At 36.6% G+C, this 20,548-nt stretch overlaps 1 protein-coding gene across 1 annotated transcript; it reads left to right on the top strand.

Annotated features, from left to right (window-relative positions):
- Positions 1–6,484: 6,484 nt before the first annotated feature.
- On the top strand, positions 6,485–12,971 carry LOC128016303 (cellular retinoic acid-binding protein 1). The gene is made up of 4 exons (XM_052600792.1): positions 6,485–6,734; positions 8,183–8,361; positions 9,455–9,568; positions 12,646–12,971. The coding sequence occupies exons 1-4, from the start codon at positions 6,665–6,667 to the stop codon at positions 12,694–12,696; spliced, it is 414 nt and encodes a 137-aa protein (XP_052456752.1). The 5' UTR covers positions 6,485–6,664; the 3' UTR covers positions 12,697–12,971.
- The last annotated feature ends 7,577 nt before the right edge of the window (positions 12,972–20,548 follow it).

The raw sequence follows: 20,548 nt of genomic DNA, 5'->3' as shown, positions 1-20,548 counted from the left end.
CTTTCGAAGTGGAAACTTCTGCAAATCTTTCACTCTGTGGAGTATCCCATTTTGGACACTCTGCTACAGTGTTCAGTCGAAGTGGGAAACGATAACACAATGTTAATTTTTGGGTGAATTATCCTTTTGAGAACATCGTATAATGCAGTAAACCATGGGAATAGAAAGACGTTTTTTTGTTTTTGATGTCTGTGAAGCAGATGTAAGATCTAAAAAGAAAAAAATACCTGTAAATATAAAGTAGAGAGTAACTGTATCCAGAAGGACAGCATTTATAAAGCATTCAGATTCTGTGCTGTGTGATTCTACTTGTCACTACTAGGGAGCAGACACTTCTAAAAAGTTATATACTCGATAGTTTTATTTTTTTAAAAGGTACTGTAATTTTTTTTTTGTATGTCTTATTACATATTTAGCAACTGCTGCTATTCGGACGCAGTTTTTACTTTTATTTTCATTTTAACCTCATCATGGCTACCTTAGAACAGCAGGGTAGATAGCAAATCAATAGTTTAACTTATAAAAATTCATTTGTATTTAGAGGAAATGGTTTTATTTTTGTGAGCATCAACAAATTAATAGTTTATGGGAATGAAAAAATACATAAATGCAAAAGTAACTTGAGGCAAGAAATATATTATTTAATCATTTTAAATAAAAGTGCTATGATTCACATCTTCTGAAATACTGTTTGATGCACATTTGTAACCGCTGATCTGTAAAAGTATGTGTAATATACATAGTAAAGATTATAGTTTTATTTTCAATCAGAGGGGGAGCCTGTGTGGTCCTCGAGATGATTAAAATGATTCAAAATAAGACGAAACAAATATAATTGATATTTATTTACTTATTTTAACAAATGCCATGAGTAATCTTCCTGTTGAATAAACAGCGTATGCTGATTTGGTAGGTTTCGAAGCTGGGATGCTGGTTTCTGCTGGTCGCACCAGTTTAGGACCAGTTTAAACCAGCACAGGACCAGCTCAAACCAGCATCCCAACTTCAAAACATACCTAACCAGTGTATGCTGTTTTTTTTATTATTATTATTTATCAGGACTGGAGGTATAAGTAAGCCTCATTTTTAATAGTGTGATTTCTAGACTTGGAGAAGTCAATTCATTTAATCATAAAATGATTGTGGCCATTTTTATTATGAATATACATTTATCTAGTTCTCTTATACTCTGTAATATGCTTATATTGTTGCTAAACTATATATATAAACACTACTGGAGCAACTGAAAAATCCATGGAATATGGTTGTGGATAATGGGGGGCTTGGAGTCAGAAATGTTGTGATTTGTTGAGTGTTTTTGCAGAAATCATGTACCATAAGAAGCTGTAAATTAAAAAGCAAAATATATGTCTTCAACACTGCAGCAGAAGTACACAAAGATTTGACTGTTTGAGAAGAGTATATTTATTATTTACATTTCAGGGCAAGTACGCTGCCCCCTACAGTGTGTTTGTCTTCAGGCAGCAGAAACTCTTTCAGCTCTGATTTAATGATTAGTGCCAGAACAGTGCTTCTGTGGAGCCTGCGGTTAGAGATGAGACAAATGTTTCCCTGTAGCTACATTCATATGATAGTTAGTTGCACTTCAGACCAAACTTTGGGAAAGGGAAGGGAAGATATTTCTCATTCAAACTTTAGATTTCAAATCGCAAGTTTGCAAGTTCTCTTCAATCCGTTTCTGTCAGTAGGAGAGCTTTGAAATGTTGATGAATCTGCTGCAGCATGATCTGATCTAAAGGGAACAACAACTCCCTAAACAGAAAAATAACCTATAGAAAAAGATTCAAAGTTGATTAGCTCAGTTGGGATGCCATGGAAATGGTTTCTGCAGAAAACCACACTTTTTTTATACTGAATGCCATAAGAACCACAAAACAATTTAAACAAATATAAACTGGGACAGTTAATGCTCAGAAAATAAATAAAACACAGAATATGCCATCGCTTCACTTGCATAATTCACACTTCCCAAGATTTTAAGCAGCATAATTAAATCATAACAGAAGAATGGCCTGGTGTCAGTGTGTTAGCAGCAATATTTTGTGATGGGGATGAAATGTGGAGCTGTGATCAGCTAGTGCTGTGATAGGGTCTCAGGAAAGTGCTGCCAATGATCCATGTCTCAGCCAGAACACAACGACACATCACTGCGGCCAAAACCACTATCTTGCTCCCGCAACAGTCCGCTGAAAACAGCATTGCTGTCATTTGCCATAAAACAGCATTTTATGAAAAGATATTATCCTTATTCCTAGGCTGGTCCATAACATATTTGTATTATTATTATTATTTAATAATATTTGTCTATTTCTTTATTATAACGTTAGATTTATTTTCATTTATTAAGAAAAAAAATGCATAAATAAAATGCCACTTTACATTACAGTTTTTTTCAGTCGCTAACAAGCATTTGTCCAAGCAGTTTTCACATTTTCAAAACTCTAAACACAATTAGCACAGCATCTGTCTATTGTGGCCATACCATTCACACATTTCATGTCGTTTTCATACAATATGGAGTCATTGAACACATTTCCAAAATGCTTACATTTTCTGAACCGACAAGCTATACCTCCGAACAAAATTATGGATCGTTTTTGTAGTATTTACAAATGTTAACACACAACATCCCACAATAGCAAAAAAAATGTTCCAAACCTTAGATACAGTATAAAAACCTCTGCTTCTGCGATGCTATCAGTTCAAAAACAAATTATCTTAGCTGATTTATGTTGTGTAAATTGGGCCAACCACAACTGATTCCAATCTGGCTTAGACTCAATGGCAGGGGTTATTTTTTTCTATTACATTGACACTTATACAATAAAGGGAGGACTTTGAAGAGTGATATTTTTTGGAAACAGAAAAGACAAACACTGTAATGTATGGACGAGGAAGAGTAAGAGCAAGGGGCCCAGGGAGAAGAGCAGGCCCAGTGAGAGATGCAGTGAGAGGAGCAGGAGCAGTGAGAGGTGCAAGAGCAGTGAGAGGTGCATGAGCATTGAGAGGAGCATGAGCAGTGAGAGGAGCAGGTGCAGTGAGAGGCGCAGGAGCAGTGAGAGGCGCAGGAGCAGTGAGAGGATAAGGAGCAGTGAGAGGAGCATTGAGAGGAGCAGTGAGAGGAGCAGGAGCAGTGAGAGGAGCAGTGAAAGGAGCAGGAGCAGTGAGAGAAGCAGGAGCATTGAGAGGAGCATTGAGAGGAGCATTGAGAGGAGCAGGAGCAGTGAGAGGAGCAGTGAGAGGAGCAGGAGCAGTGAGAGGAGCAGTGAGAGAAGCAGGAGCAGTGAGAGGAGCAGTGAGAGAAGCAGGGGCAGTGAGAGGAGCAGGAGCAGTGAGAGGAGCAGGAGCAGTGAGATGAGCAGTGAGAGGACCCCCCCCCCCCCACTGTAAGCAATACTGTCAAACCTTTTCTGTTCTATCATACCATGTTTCTACTGTACCTCCTGCAGTAAACAGTAGAGGAAAAACATTTTTTACTGGAATGCTTTTGAATGTGAACATTACTGTACATTTGGACATACAGTTCCTAACCAAGAAATTTAGTGTAAAACAGTGAATTGCATGTTTTGCATGCAAATACCTGTAAAACTGAAACATAAAAGTCTATGCAGTTTTTGTAATGTCAACAATAGCCAGTATTTTGAAACCTGGTGTACCGTGATTGACTGCATGTACCTTTTGAGGTGAAAACAAGTGTTATTCTTTGACAGAATAATTTAATTTTGAGTCAGATTTCCAGTGTTTTGGTAAAGTTGGTGTGTGCAGAGAAAGATGTGTTCTATTTTGAAATGAAGATTTAGTATATATTTAACAAAATGTGCTTTTGAGAAGAAAATTATCCATTTGGCCAATTGTGTTTTGTAGGTGTTAGTCTGTGTTAAGAGTTTAGAAAAAGTATCTGAAGTATGGTTAAGCGCTTGTTAGCGATTGAAAAAAACTGTAACATGAACTAACATTGAGCAATATAATTTACATTATTTATTAACCTGCATACATTTCTTCAATGTTTGTTCAAGTTAGTTAACAGTGCATAACTAATGTTACTAGATACAACTTGCATTAGTGAAAAAATGCATTTGTAAATGTTAAAATTAACTAAAGGGGCGTTCAAAATTGTATATTCTCTGAGAGAGGTACTTCTTTTGAATTAAGTAACTGTTGGGCCACCTTTATATGCAAATGAAACCTTGTGGCATTTTCTTAATCCTAATTAAAGAGTGCGGCTGAGAGAGAAGCGTTCAGTGATAAGCAGATGGGAAGCTTGCGAACTGAGGTCTGATGGGTCAATCACTGATTAGTTTGAGGTCAACGTAGATAAATGATCAAGCAAAGATCAGATGGACTGGAGATTGAAGCAGCTCTTCATAGTGAGACGCCCAGGACATTGACACATGCTGTCCCACTCAGAACGACTTCCATTAGGTACATAATAGATGCCCTAACGAGTCTGGGGGTCTCAATATCTGTGATATCAGTGGACAGGGTGTTGTCACAGAGGGTTGTGTCTATTTGCAGAGCTGGACTTTGATGGATGCTCTCCATTAGTGTATGTCGATTGGTGATTTGTGGTTTAATCTAGTATACGACTCAAACCAGGTCCATCTGCGCTCTTAAATGTACAGGTTCTAACGCATGCTTAGAAAGAATAGTTTCTGGTTCCATAAAGAGTCTAGCAGTGAACAATTCTTAAAAAAAACTAGTGTGAAGAACATTATAAAAACCTTAAGAGCCCCTTTCGACTTTAAACTTGTGATGCAAAACCCTGAACACAAGAAAGCAAAAGTTTAGCACAACTGAAGCATGGTTGTCATTATTTATGCACACAATAATTCAAAACTGTTCATACTTGTTTCTAAATATACGATTATATGAAAAATATAAGCCAGTTCAAAATGCACTGATGGCATGGGTGCATCCATCAATCTGAGAGGTACAGAGGAGTGCGTATATGAGGTGAAGGAAGAGCAAGACCAAGAACAGGAAAAGAAGAGTGGAGTTGAGTGGAAGTTTTTTCCCCATCGCCTGAAGTTCTCTGATTCATTTATGTATGTATGTGTATGAATAGATAAACACATACTGTGTGTGTGTGTGTTTCCTTTTTGAGAGTATTTCGTTTTTTGGTATATTATCTAAGATGAAAAAAAAACTTACCCATTATCAGTATTGGACCTGTTTTGATGTGTTTCAGTTCCTGTTTTGCCTTATTTGGTCTGTTTCCTGTCTCTTTATAAGCCCCAGTCTGTTCTACTAGTGTACTGTGAGTGTTGCTCAAGCTCCTATTGTGATGAACTGTTTCCTTGATTAAAGACTGCTAAACATTCTTTTGTGCCTCCCATGTTCTTCCTGAACAGCGTATTGTGACACCCATACAAAAAACAACAACTGGGTGACACTTGATTTTAGTTAACAATATGTATTTACTTTATAGGGTTAGGATTAATGTGTGGTTTATGGTTACCTACTTGTAATTATGAATAATTTATGGTTATTACCAATATAACAGGTAACAAGAAAGCTGTATAAAATTTTACCTATAGCTGCTTAAATGCAACAGCCTGTTTTCTAGTCCATTGCTATATACTATACACAATACAATACAGTACGTAATGCAACCTTTCTGCATGTTCCTGGGGAACAATGGCCCTCCACATCATGGTCTTGGCATAGCACTTTCTATTTCATGGACCACACATTGACATTGCCTGGGGCCCCTAATTCTCTCCTGGGTTTCCTGTCCTTCCCCTCTCGGGAGGCAGGATCCAGGATGAATGGGTCTTCATGGGAAATGTGTCGAGGACTATTTTCATAATGTGCTGTAGTTTGAAGAGATGAAAACTGACTCAAATTGTTCGGGTTTATATCTGGAGGGCATATGGAGTAAAAAAAAATGATGTGGGATTTTCTTGGAAACCGTTTTGACTTGGAAATGACTTGTAACATGTCACAAGTAATAGAACGAATTGACAAGCAATCCTGAATTAAAGATAACATTTTGAAGTAGAAAGACTGAAATGATATTTTCTTTTAAAAAATGTACGCCGATAATGTTCGAAAATCTTTCTTTATAGTGCACTCCAAATTTCATCACCCAGATATATTTGTAAAAAATAATCAATATTGAGTGTCGCAGTGCTGAATAGTTTTTAAAAAGTGCACTGGTGGAAAATGAAGCCTATAATTTACATTTACTTTAATCCGAAAGTCGAAGAACTGGCAAAGTGATAAAAAAAAGACCACGTAAGAGCATGAACTGACTACTTAAAGTCTCTAGGCGCTTTATATGAGAAGAAATGTGACAGCTCGGATTAGTATTAAAGCAATGAATTCAAGGGTGTGAGATGAATGAGAAGCGTTAGAGAATGGGTGCTCCTGTAAGCCATTACATCCGTCTGGGTGGAAGAGAGGGAGGGACCACTGACGTACGTCACAGATGCTTGCTGTCAGCAGTGGTCCAGAGGGCGTAACACAGAGGCAGAAAGAAAGAGAGGTTGACATTGTAAGAGACAGGGTGAGAAAAAAAAGAAGAAACGGAGTGGAAACAGTCAACTTCTTAGATCCCAGAAATAAAAAGTGGCTGAAGAACGGTTTTCTGAATTAAAAGGCAAGTTTTTAAAGTCAGAGTGATTCAAAGGAGCAGGTCGAGATGGCCAATTTTGCTGGAACCTGGAAGATGAAGAGCAGTGAACATTTTGAAGAACTCCTCAAAGCACTGGGTAAGTGATCCACGCACTTCATCCTTCACTGAGTGTGTAGCATGTGATCACTTTAGGCTGATTTGTCCTGTTGTTTAGGCCCAGTCCAGAATCCTCTCTTCTTCTGCTGTTTGGACTTCAATAGTATATTCATGGATTAACTAGTGTGAAGAGTAAATCACTGTTATTTTCAGGCTGTTGGACTGCGTCTTCAGTGTCTTTTGTTTCTTTGGCAGTTTGGATTCTTATTCAAATTCTCAAAGCCACCGAGACTTAGTAAGGGCACAAACATGCACCAACTCAGTGGATTAAAAAAAAAAAAAAATATATATATATATATATATATATGAAAGTGTTTCATAATAATAATACATTTTGTGCATCCCAGAAATTATGATTTGATCACATTTCTGAACAAGTCTTGAACAAGATGTTTTTTTTTTTTTTTTTAAGATTATTATTTGCATTACTGCTCAAAGTCTTCATAAGTGTTCAGCTCAGTTGGTAGAGCATTGCGTTATCAAGCGCAAGGTTTGGGGTTCGATTCCCCGGGAACACATGATAGGTTAAAATTGATAGCCTGAATGTACTGTAAGTCGCTTTGGATAAAAGCGTCTGCTAAATGCATAAATTTAACTTAATTTTAAGTCTGGGGTAAGATATATTTTTGATGGGGATGTCTTTACTGTCACTTTTGAACAATTTAATGTATCCCTGCTGAATAAAAGTATTATTTTTTTCTTACCCACACTTTTTAACGGTAGTGATCATATCATATCAGAAAAAACAAACAAAAGGCATGGTGAGTGAAACTGATGCCTGTAATTCTCCAGAAAACTCCCAAATATAAAAAAATACATTTTGGAGAACTGAAATGTTTGGGAAACCAATCAGACAGTTATTCACCCTAATAGTTTACATTACAGTCCTGTGCCAAAAATGTAGAGTTTCAATATTGTCCAAGTAGATACTGCACAAGACCAAGAGCCGTGGCGTTCCTTCCAGTCAACACCCTGTCATTGCAGCTCCTTATTTGCAAAATCTGCTGATAACAATCTACTCTTGTGTTCCCTTGATAACTATTTATGCAGAAAAAATGGCATACCACAGCTGTATGAATGCTTGACTTGCCCTAGTTATGACTTGGAAAAATGAACATCCATGAAAAAAAAACATGAAAGCCACACAAATGAAAGCAGGTCAGATATTCCCCTTTGCCCCAGTATCTAATGCAGCAGATTCAAATAAATGCCATCTTGAGGGAATTAGAGTGTGATAACAAGTGGATAATTACAGCACAGTCAAGAGTGACGAGTGCTCATGGAGTTATTCAGTCATTTATTGTAAACAATAATCTTTTCAGTTGTGTACTCTGCCTCAATAACATAAAACAGAAAACATTTTACAGAAGCGAAGTGACAAATTTGACATAACTCATGTGGCGTAATGAGATGTTTTGTGTAATGCAGGGGTGAACGCTATGCTGAGGAAGGTGGCCTGCGCTGCAGCGTCTAAACCCCACGTGGAGATCCGGCAGAACGGTGAACAGTTCTACATCAAAACCTCCACCACCGTGAGGACCACAGAAATTCACTTCCAGATAGGACACGAGTTCAACGAGGAGACCGTAGACGGGCGCAAGTGCAAGGTAACACGACTTAGGGTTGTTGTTTTTGTTGTGATCAGTACCTTTTCAGAAATGATTCTGCAATAGGAGTTAATACCTTCATTCGGAAAGGTCTCAACAAATGAACTGTTTGAATATGATCATAAAAACTAAGCAAAACAGCACAATGGAAGAATATCCCTAAAGCTAAATAGACATTATGTGACTTATCTCTCTTTCACGTCTTAGCAAGGTCACAGACAGTTTGGTAAATTAGATTATATGACACACAAGCACATCAAAGCAATATCTAAACTAAGGCTTATCTAAACTAGCTATAGTCACCCTTAAGTCTTCCACCTTTAATCTCCTGGATCTGACTGGATCTGTGGGGCGTTTCTGGCTCAAACGGCTGCTCTCATCACATCCAGCAGCGTGTAAGATAATGTGTGCGTATACTACAGAACTGACGTGCACTGATATGTTTCGGGAGGGCGCTGAGTTTTCATTCTGAGCCTGTCAACTCATCAGAGGCTGCTGAAAGGGCAATGGGCAGGCCAAACTGTCATGTGCTAGAAAGCCTGTTTAACAAGCTGACCTTTGTGACTGCTGTCTTTTTACAGGCAAATAAAAGTAACCACAGGCATAGCATGAAATAAACATCTGTTTTTGACATCAGTGGACACCCAAGCGTTTTTAATTTTACTATTTAGCTATTTGGCAACATTAAATGAACATGACACCTGTATATTTAGCCATTCAACTATATGTACAAAAGATTTGAGTAAAGCTGAGAGGCTGATGAATACAATGAAATGTGTGCAGAGGGTACATCGAAAGGGTAAAATACTGTGTATAGCTGTTACTCATCTGCACGATCTAGCAGGTCACCTATGGTGGTCATCTCTCCTCAGTCCATTATTTGTGATTTATTCCCTCACATTGATGTCTTAAGAGCTTTTCACATTCAGTGGACGTAATCCAAGTGCAAATGGACAGAATAATTCCTCTGAGAAAAATCTGAATGTTCTTCCCTGGAAAACAATTTTTTTCAGTGTGCAGTGGATGTGGATGCAGATGTTCATCTTCAAAAGGCTGCATTGTGAGATTGCCAATAGCCTGTAAATGTTCACAGAGCTTGGTCACATGGGAGACAGAGAACAAGATGAGCTGCAGGCAAACTCTTGTGGATGGTAAAGGCCCTAAGACGTACTGGACACGAGAGCTGAGAGGGAACGAACTCATTCTGGTGCGTAGCTGTTCTAGAAATCACTACTTGTGCGCTCCTCATTTGGGAGTCACACTCATATTCTTTGCGGACACCTGAAATGTAACTTTTTTCTTCTTCAGTGAAATCAATCTAATCTATTTTTAATCAGTAATATTTTTATTTTTTATTTTGAATGAATTTCCCCCCAAAAAAATTTTCCATTAATGCAGTATATCAGATTAAAATAGAGACTAGGCCTTTAAAATCCAATTTTTTAAGGCAGAATAGTATGGAATTATTTGTTTGTCTTTATTATTCCAAATTAATTAGCACCTTCTGGTGGGAGCAAAAAAAAAAAAAGAAATATATATATATATATATATATATATATATATATATATATATATATATATATATATATATATACAGTATTGTTCAAAATAATAGCAGTACAATGTGACTAACCAGAATAATCAAGGTTTTTAGTATATTTTTTATTGCTACGTGGCAAACAAGTTACCAGTAGGTTCAGTAGATTGTCAGAAAACAAACAAGACCCAGCATTCATGATATGCACGCTCTTAAGGCTGTGCAATTGGGCAATTAGTTGAAAGGGGTGTGTTCAAAAAAATAGCACAGTCCACAAATTTTTTTTGTTTTTTTTTTGTTTTTTTGCTCACATACCAAGTGCCGTCTAAGTCACCATATTTTGTACAATTCTGGTGAAGCTACGGTTACAATATTTTGAAAAAAACAGAAATGACCGAAGACCACACAAGGGCTAAAATGATTCATTCTGTGTCTGCTATTCTCTATTTTGTGCTGAATGTCTCTAAATGTGGTATGTTTCTGTCTGCTTTGTGATTACTAACACCCATGAGAAACTGATTGCTTTGATTTGTTTGGAATTTTTCCAAAAATGCAACATTGGGTAAACTCTGGCCTGCTCCATTTTATAGGCCAGATGGACAACAGTAAACTGGCCTTATAACTGAGGAGGTTTTATTACTGGCTTTGCTGCCCCTTAGGGACATTAAATGTCTTCCTCTCTCATTCTAGCATCTGTTGTAAACTTCAGAGAGGATTTGAGAAAGACTTGTGATGGTGAAACACCCATGCAGTGAAACATTTTCACCATTCTTCACATGGGTCACTGAATATGTGCCATAAAAAGCAGTTCATGAGCATTCAGTGAAAGTAACTTGAGCATAACAAGAGAATACAACCTAAAGTAGCAGCTAACCTTGTGTGACACTCATTTCTGGATCACATGCATCCTGATAAAGTTCATGCTATTTATAAGTAACATGATGTGTAGGCTGTATTTAAAAGTTTAGAGGCTCTACACAACGCAAGTTAAAACCAAGGCCTTACTGCAGTATTCAGTAACCACTTGTGCAAAATTCAGTACCCTTCAGTGTCCTAAGGCATTTTTAAAAGCACTGGAAGCAGTGTAGAAAATATAAAAATTGACCTAGCATGAAATGTCACTAGTTTAAAAAAAAAAGTAGCAAATGCCTTTACTCCCTTAAAATGGGATTTTGGGCCACACCACTCAAGATGTCTTTTGATGAGACAGTGTTCTGTTGTACTATGTACATCTTTGTACAACAGATAGCATACATTTTATACAATCATTTGAATTGATATTTTATATCACTGAAGTGAATAATAATGAAATAAAATAAGATGAAATAAAAACAGATCAACAAGTTTTGATTACCAATTTTGTGCATGCACTTTCCCCGCATTACAAAAAATGCTATATTCTTGTACATTTTAACACCTAAGAAATAATTACAAAATATTCAACTTTCATTTGTATTCAACATTTGATTCAAAATAAGCAGTAGCTGAGTGACAGCCTGATATAGGCGAAATTTGCAGCTCTTTTGCAAATTTTTTCACCATTTTATGTTTTTTTATTTATTATTATTATTATTATTATTTTGTTTGTTTATTTTTGATGTTGCTTTCTGTTGTATGTTGACATTCATGTACCATTTGTTGTAAAAGCTATTTAAGAGGCCATTTCAGACCCTACAGTATGTACTCTATTCATGGAAAGTTAATGCTAAATAAATGAGCTCAACAGGAAAATATGCTGATCTACTAACGGCACAACTTGCATTCAGTCGTATTTTTGGTCCACATGAATGTGTTCATGGACCTCGACACAGTTGGTGGCGTTTCAGCATGTAGGACAAGACATGTAGGAGTCACATCTGTCTTAGACAGCAGAAAATGTGATGCATCACAGTGAACTGGTAATGCAGCTGGCTCACATCAAAACACCTCCAGACTCACGAGGAGAAAAACCTTCCGAATGTAATGATGGTGATGCATGTCTTTCCCTTCAGGACCAGCTGTTTTGTCATGAGCTGAATAATCATGACCAGCTGCAGCTAATTTTTTTTAAATGCCTCGTTGCATATGAATATAATGGACGACTGCTTTTTGTTCTTTTGTTTATCAAAATTAATGCATTCTTATGAACCACTTGGAACCATTTTTCTTATGCCTTACAGCAGTCTTCATTATAAATGGTTTATAAACTTTACTTCATTTTTACCTGCTTTTTTCCCCATTCTAATGATTAATGTGTGTGGCTTTTTGTAAAAATGACCACATTGTGATAAAGCTGGCATTATGGAACAAAGTTACTGTCAGGGACCCAGAAAATACTTTGCAGATGGGTCTAATTGATCATGTTACATGTAGATACACTGGTGGTGTAAGGGCCTGACACTCCTCTCTCTAATGTGTCCCACTGCACCAGCGCACACTTCAGATGGCCCGTCCTAATACCAATTTTTAAAAGAGTGTGTGAAGTGGTGCTGCTCCTGAGCGCAGATGGTCGATGGTGTTGTCAGCTGCTCTCGTTCTGTTTTGATGTGATTTCAGAGGCACTCCCTCTCAATCCCATCAATACATCAGTCAAAAAAAATGTCCAAGAAGCTTCAAACAAAATGTTGATGTCAGAACAGAATAGCTTCATTTAGGAGTGTCAGATATAATCGATCTATGACTGCAAATGAAGGAACAAAATGAACTGTGAAACTGTGGAGAATGAATGAGTTAATGGCATTCTCTCTTTATTTATTTTCATTGCTCAGACGTTTGGGGCTGATGACGTGGTGTGCACGCGGATTTATGTACGGGAATGAGCACGAGCACGGAGGTGAACTGGATGGAGGGATATTCCAGCACTTGCAGCTTTGGAGGGAGGAATAACATTTTTCTCTTTATTATTAACTTGCCCTATAGTGTGTTAGTCGATACTTCCTTTTGTTCTGCCTTCATCACCATTTGTCTTTTCAATTTAATCATTAGATTCATTTTTATAATGTTTTTATTAATTTTCTATGTACAGTCAAAGCCTGGCTTGAGCTCTAAGATGATTAAGGTTGAGCTGGAACGGAGCAGTTAGTTCTATTCATGCTTATTAGGGCTCAAGCCCGAAGGGGCGAAGAGCCCTATTGTTCTTCTAAGGATTATTAGGGCTCAAGCCCGAAGGGGCGAAGAGCCCTATTGTTCTTCTAAGGATTATTCTTCTTATTATTATTTTTTTTATTTTTTATTAAACCTTCCGGGGGTTTTTAGGGGCCTTAACATGCTCAAAAACTCTTGAAAATTGGCACACACATTGGAATCTGCGGCCATCAGGACGCTGCAGAGGCTGGGACCCGGGCGTGGCACAGGGACTCTACAGCGCCCCCTGGAACACCTTCAGAAATCTTGAACCATAGCTCACACACACTTGCATGTATTTATATGAAACTCGGTACACTTATAGATCTCATTAAGCCGAACAACTTTCACACTTTATGTCTTAGGCTCCGCCCAACAGGAAGTCAACTATTCAGGGCTGTTTAAAAAAAGCATGCTCTGGAATTTGAAATACTCCTCTGAGGTATTCAACCCGTTCGTCACGAAACTCGGTGAACATGATCTCAAGACATTGGGGATGAAAAATTGCGAGGGGATTTTTGATATCTCTAACTGTTTGCCCGTGGTGAGGCGTTGAAATTATGGCGAGAAATGAGAAACAGGAAATGTCTAATAACGTCCACATACATTTCCTGAATTTGATCAAACTTGATTGGTTTGTTCATTTTATGATACAGATCGTATATATGTGACTATTAAGAGTCAACGTTATAGCGCCACCAACTGGCAGCAGGAAGTGAGTCATTTTCAAAATGTTTTGAATTTAGCATCTTATTTTTACTCGATTTCCTTAAAACTTCATCAGAATAATGACAAAACACGGCCGATGTAAATCTGTTGTGGGGATATTGATATCTAATATGGCATTGCCATGGCAACGTGTCAAACTTGAATGTTCTGTTATGGTGAGTTTGAGGCAGACAACAAGCTCAGACTTACATGAAACTCAAAATACATATCGGTATTATTGATAGCTAGACAATGGCAAAAGCTTTTAAAAGGGCGTGAAGGAGGCACGCTATAGCGCCACCTTTTGTCAAAAGTGGGGGGGTTAGTTTTAGCTACAGACACAAAACTTGGTACATAAATTGTTCTAATCAAGACGGACAACTTTCTAATTCACAATCATAAGCTACGATCAACAGGAAGTCGGCTATTTTGATTTGAATGTGTATTTTTGAGATTTTACAGTTGTGAATTAATGCATACTCCTCACAGGGGAAGTACACTATACACACCAAACTTTGTCTACATGAAGAAAAACCATTGAGGAACTTAAATTGCGAACGGATTTTGGTTAGCTTGAACGGTTTTGTCGTGGTGAATTTTTGAAATGACAGTAAAAAGGGAAACATTAATTGTCTTGTATGTTTAAATTGCAGCTTCCAAACACTTCAACGCATTTTTTTATACAAAGATCAAATCATTCTGAGGAAATATGCATAGTTTCACGACTTTACAACACTGTATGGATAAAAGAAAATTAAAAAACTGTCAGACTTCTCAACTGACATGATCTCACTCTGGCCACCCTGTCTGTGTGAGGGAAGGGAGGGGGAGAGGGAGGGGGAGTGTGAGGGGGTTGGTGACTGTGACAGTGTGTGTGGACTGTAGGGAGGGGCTGTCTGGCAGAGAGAGAGAGAGAGAGACCTAATCATCCCTTTAATAATCAGGAAAAAAAAAATCTGTATTTTAAATTGTTATTGTTTTTGTTGTTGCTAATGGTGGTGTTTTTTCCTTTCATTACAGGTTAAGAAATCTCTTAGGCCTTATCCTTTTCTGACAGTTTTAGGGATTTAAAAACATCCTAAGAACCCTAATTTGTGCTGCAAATAATAATTTCAAACTCATTTGATACTGACCTATGAAAACCTGTGACGTGACATGACATTTATTAATCTCATGGATGTAACAGTAAAACTCTTCAACTGACAGATAAAGCTGCAATGCAAGCAAAACTATTTCACAAATGCTTATAGGTCATTAAAATCATTACAAAACACTAATACATTATTTAAGGATTTGGTAACACTGTAAAATAATGTCTAATTTGTTAACATTATGCAGTATAACATAGTATGCAGTCTTCGTAAGGCACCAACTCCCAGAGGGGGCACCATCCCAGTTGCTCAAAAAAAAAACAAAAAAAAAAAACATGCGCCATTCTCCCATCCGCGCTCGCGACCGCTCACACCTCATGTTTGCGGCTGAATGTTCGTAATTGATGGATGGACATCTATGCCTGGGTATAGGACATCAGCAATCCGGCACAGAGAAAAGAAAAATAAAGAAAATAAAACAGGCATAAAGTTGTCTTGACATTGGACTTTCTAGAGTCTCAAATTTTGGGCCGGTCTCTAAAGTTACATGTGATATTGTTATACACTTTTCTAACGTCAGTAGCATTTGAAGAGAATGACTTACAGTCATAAAAACAACTGTAATTGTTCATCTAGGTGACAGCTATAATGCAGAATTAAATTGAATGTTTGATATTTATTACAACAAACTGTAAGTCATATGTAAATTATGCAACTTTTTCACATGGGCTCAAATGCAAATTTGAAGCTCAATAGCATTTGAGAAGAAAGACTTGCAGTCACAAAGCAATTGTAATGTGTTCATATAGGTGTCAGCTACAATGCACACCTTATACATATTTTATAAATATTAAAATAAAGCGTTACTAAAGTTATATATATTGTTCTGTGTATGTGATTTCAAAGTCTAGATTGGTCGGATTAACCCTTTAACTGCCGCATCCCTTAAAACTGATTGTCAGAGGGTTACTGTAAATGCTTATGCCCGCTGGGCACAGTTATCCTGATGCCACCGGGGTGGCGTTGCACTGATGGCTTGAGCCCGACATCGCTGCTTGCAGCTATATTTCTTCTTATTATTATTTTTTTTATTTTTTATTAAACCTTCCGGGGTTTTTTGGAGGCCTTAACATGCTCAAAAACTCTTGAAAATTGGCACACACATTGGAATCTGCGGCCATCAGGACGCCACAGAGACTGGGACCCGGGCGTGGCACAGGGGCTCTACAGCGCCCCCTGGAACACAGTCAGAAATCTTGAACCATAGCTCACACACACTTTCATGTATTTATATGAAACTCAGTACACTTATAGATCTCATTGAGCCGAACAACTTTCGCACTCTATGTCATAGGCTCCGCCCAACAGGAAGTCAGCTATTTAGGGCTGTTTATAAAAAGCATGCTCTGGAATTTGATATACTTGTCATAGGTCTTTTACTTGATTGCCACCAAACTCGGTCAACATGATCTCAAGACATTGGGGATGGAAAATTGCGAGGGGATTTTTGATATCTCGAACGGTTTGCCCGTGGCGAGGCGTTGAAATTATGGCGAGAAATGAGAAACAGGAAATGTCTAATAACATCCACATACATTGCCTGAGTTTGATCAAACTTCATTGGTTTGTTCGTTGTATGATACCGATCGCATATATGTGACTATTAAGAGTCAACATTATAGCGCCACCAACTGGCAGCAGGAAGTGTGTCATTTTCCAAATGCTTTGAATTCAGCATCTTATTTTTACTCTATTTACTTAAAACTTCATCAGAATAATGACAAAACATGGCCGATGTTAATCTGTTGTGGGGATATTGATATCTGATATTGTGTTGCCATGGCAACGTGTCAAACTTGAATGTTCTGTTATGATGAGTTTGAGGCAGACAACAAGCTCAGATTTACATGAAACTCAAAACACATATCAGTATTAGTGATAGCTAGACAATGGCAAAAGCTTTTAAAAGGGCGTGAAGGAGGCACTCTATAGCGCCACCTTTTGTCAAAAGTGGGGGGGTTAGTTTTAGCTACAGACACCAAACTTGGTACATAAATTGTTCTTTTCAAGACGGACAACTTTCTAATTCACAGTCATCAGCTACGACCAACAGGAAGTCGGCTATTTTGATTTGAATATTTAAATTGAGCTTTGATTTAATGCATACTCCTCACAGGAAATGTTCACTATACTCACCAAACTTTGTCTACATGTTGAAAAAACATTGAGGAACTTAAATTGCGAACGGATTTTGGTTAGCTTGAACGGTTTTGTCGTGGTGATTTTTTGAAATGACAGTAAAAAGGGAATCATTAATTGTCTTGTATTTTTAAATTGCAGCTTCCAAACACTTAAAAAAAAAAAAAATCATACAGAGATCAAATCATTCTGAGGACATATGCATAGTTTCATGACTTTACAACACTGTATGATTAAAAGAAAGTTAAAAAACTGTCAGACATCTCAACTCACTCTGTCCCTCTGTTTGAGGAATGTATGTGTGCTGACTGAGTGTGTGTGTGTGTGTGTGTGTGTGTGTGTCTGTGATTGGGGGATGGGCATGAGCTGAGTGGCAGACACAATGAGAGAGAGAAAGAGAGAGAGAGAGAGAGACTTAATCATCTCTTTAATCACCAGAAAAAAAAAATTATTTTAAATTGTTATTTTTTGTTGCTTTTGCTAACATTGCTGTTTTCATTACAGCTTAAGAAATCTCTTAGGCCTTATCCTTTTCTGACAGTTTCAGGAATTAAAAACAAAATTCTAAAAATACTTATTTGTGCTGCAAATAATAATTTAAATCTCATTTGATACTGACCTATTCCATCCTGTGACATGACATTTATCTTAATTTACATAATCTCATGGATGTAACAGAAAACTGTTCAGCTCACAGATGAAGACTAAGCTGTAATGCAAGCAGAACTTTCACAAATGCTTGTAAGTCATTAAAGAATTTTATAACACTGTAAAATAATGTCTAATTTGTTAACATTAGTAAATGCATTGGTAACACTTTATAATAACTGCACTCATTAGTAAATAGTCAGTTCATGCTTTATAAAGCCTTGTCCCAATATTAATAGTCAGTAGTAAGCAGCTTATAAATACAGCTATAAATAGCTTGTTCTTGGTTTATAAGCACATTTATTAAAAAGGAGAGTAAAGGGTCAGTTATCTTCCTATGAAAAATAAAAAAATAAAAATAAAAAAACAACAACACAGATTGATACAGAACTCAGAAATTTTATTGTGGATTTATGATAAACTCAGCCTGTAAATGAATCATACTCCTCCAAGAAGACACAAGTAGTTCACACCAAACTTTTTCAACATGATGCCAATATACTGAAGATGTTAAATTGTGAATGGGTTAAGGATACCTTAAATGGTGTGGCCATACCGATTTATTAAAGTAACATAAAAAAATACAATAGTTATTTTACTATATCTTTAACATTCTTCATTCCAACTCTTCATAATTTTTTATATACGTAGAAGTCATCATTTGAAAGAAGCACAGCAAGTTTCATAGCTTTATCATTTTCAAGAGCCAGCTTAAAATTAAAACTATCATAACATATAAATCAAGCTTGCAATTCTTAGTACCAATAATGGCCACCAGATGGCGATATATGATTACTTTTAAATAATTATTGTAGAAACAAGTATGATTTAAATCATTTATAGAAATCTTTCAACGAAAAATAATATGTATTTTACTGATAAAATGACCCTCACTTAATTAGAATAATATGCTGAAGTATTGTGAAATACTGTGTATTAAGAATAATTCTTTATAGGCTTTATGGACAGATAAGTTTGGAGTGACTCTTGAAGGATCAGCACCACATCCTCTTTTACCACTGTTTAAAGAATTTATCTTACAGAACAGGTGCGAATTAGTTTTGGATAGCTTGAATGGTTTTGTCATGGTGATTTTTTGAAATAACAGTAAAAAAGGAACCAGTAAATGTCTTTTATTTTTTTAAGTGCAGCTTCTAAACACTTCAACAAAATGTACACATAGAAGACAAGTCATTCTGAGGAAATATGCATAGTTTCATGACTATACAACACTATAAGAATGATAGAAAATTAAAAAAACTACCATACATCTGATGTCACTCTGTCCCTCTGGGTAATGTGTGTGTGTGTGTGTGTGTGTTTGTGTGTTAAGTGTGTGTGTGTTAAGTGTGTGTGCTGAGTTTGTGTGAATGTGTGGGAGAGGGGATGGGCTTGGTGTCAGAGAGAGAGAGAGAGAGAGAGAGAGAGAGAGGGAGGGAGACTTAATCATCTCTTTAATCACCAGCAGAAAAAAAAGCAATTTTGTGTTGTTGTTGTTTTTTCATCATTACAGCTTAAGAAATATCTTAGGCCTCAACATCAACTGTTGCTAGCCTACTCCCAAAATTAATAGTCATTAGTAAGCATTTTATAAATACAGCTATAATTAAATTGTTCATGGTTTATATGCATATTTATTTTGAGGAGATTAAAGGCTGTAATCTTCCTAAAAAAAACAAAAAAAAAAACAAACAAACACAGAACTCAGAAACATTTATTTCAAGATGCAATAAAAGAAAACTGTACACTATATATATATATATATATATATATATATATATATATATATATATATATATATATATATATATATATATATATATATATATATATATATATATATACAATTGCATAAGTTTATATTTATTTTTTTTTATCAAGTGTACAGCTAATAATAATAATAATAATGCATTTTATTTAAGGCGCCTTTCAAACCACTCAAGGTCACCGTACAACAAGTAACAACAGTAACAATATTAAAACAAAAAATAACAGCAAATAACAATGTCAGTAAAAAAACACAATAATATTAGAATAGCACAACATATTGTGGAATACTATATTAAGACTTTATATATAGGCTTTATGAACAGATAGGTTTTGAGAGATTCTTGAAGTACTAGCATCACCTCCTCTTGTACGACGGTTTGAGGAATATATTTTCCAGATAGTACCGCCGCTCCCTATATGCAGAATACGCAGTCTTCGTAGGGCACCAACTCCCAGAGGGGGCACCATCCCAGTAGCTAAAAAAAAAATAAAACATGCGCCATTCTCCCATCCGCGCTCGCGACCGCTCGGACATTTGCGGATGAATGTTCGTAATTGATGGATGGACATCTATGCCCGGGTAAAAGATATCAGCAATCCGGCACAGAGAAAAGAAAAATAAAGTAAAAAACAAAACAAAAACAGGCATAAAGTTGGCTTGACATTGGACATTCGAGAGTCTCAAATTTAGGGACCGTCTCTAAAGTTTCATGTAATATTGTTATACACTTTTCTAACGTCAGTAGCATTTGAAGAGAATGACTTACAGTCATAAAAACAACTGTAATTGTTCATCTAGGTGACAGCTATAATGCACCATTAAATTGAATGTTTGATATTTATTAAAACAAACTGTAAGTCATATGTAAATTATGCTACTTTTTCACATGGGCTCAAAAGCAAATTTGAAGCTCAATAGCATTTGAGGAGAAAGACTTGCAGTCATAAACCAATTGTAATGTGTTCATTTAGGTGTCAGCTACGATGCACAACTTATACATTTTTTATATATATTAAAATAAAGTGTTACTAAAGTTATATATATTGTTCTGTGTATGTGATTTCAAAGTCTAGACGGGTCGGATTAACCCTTTAACTGCCATATCCCTTAAAATTTGATTGCAAGAGGGTT

The sequence above is a fragment of the Carassius gibelio genome, chromosome A7 (assembly GCF_023724105.1).
Source record: "Carassius gibelio isolate Cgi1373 ecotype wild population from Czech Republic chromosome A7, carGib1.2-hapl.c, whole genome shotgun sequence".
In the NCBI taxonomy this organism is placed as follows: Eukaryota; Metazoa; Chordata; class Actinopteri; order Cypriniformes; family Cyprinidae; genus Carassius; species Carassius gibelio.
This window is presented reverse-complemented; position numbering and strand designations above follow the sequence as displayed.

What these genes read in the sequence shown, in the direction of transcription:
- LOC128016303 (XM_052600792.1), top strand. Translation starts at nt 6,665, where the DNA reads ATGGCCAATTTTGCTGGAACCTGGAAGATGAAGAGCAGTGAACATTTT. An exon ending in AGAACTCCTCAAAGCACTGG is followed by an intron (nt 6,735 to 8,182) that starts GTAAGTGATCCA and finishes TGTGTAATGCAG; the next exon opens with GGGTGAACGCTATGCTGAGG. An exon ending in GAGGGAACGAACTCATTCTG is followed by an intron (nt 9,569 to 12,645) that starts GTGCGTAGCTGT and finishes TTCATTGCTCAG; the next exon opens with ACGTTTGGGGCTGATGACGT.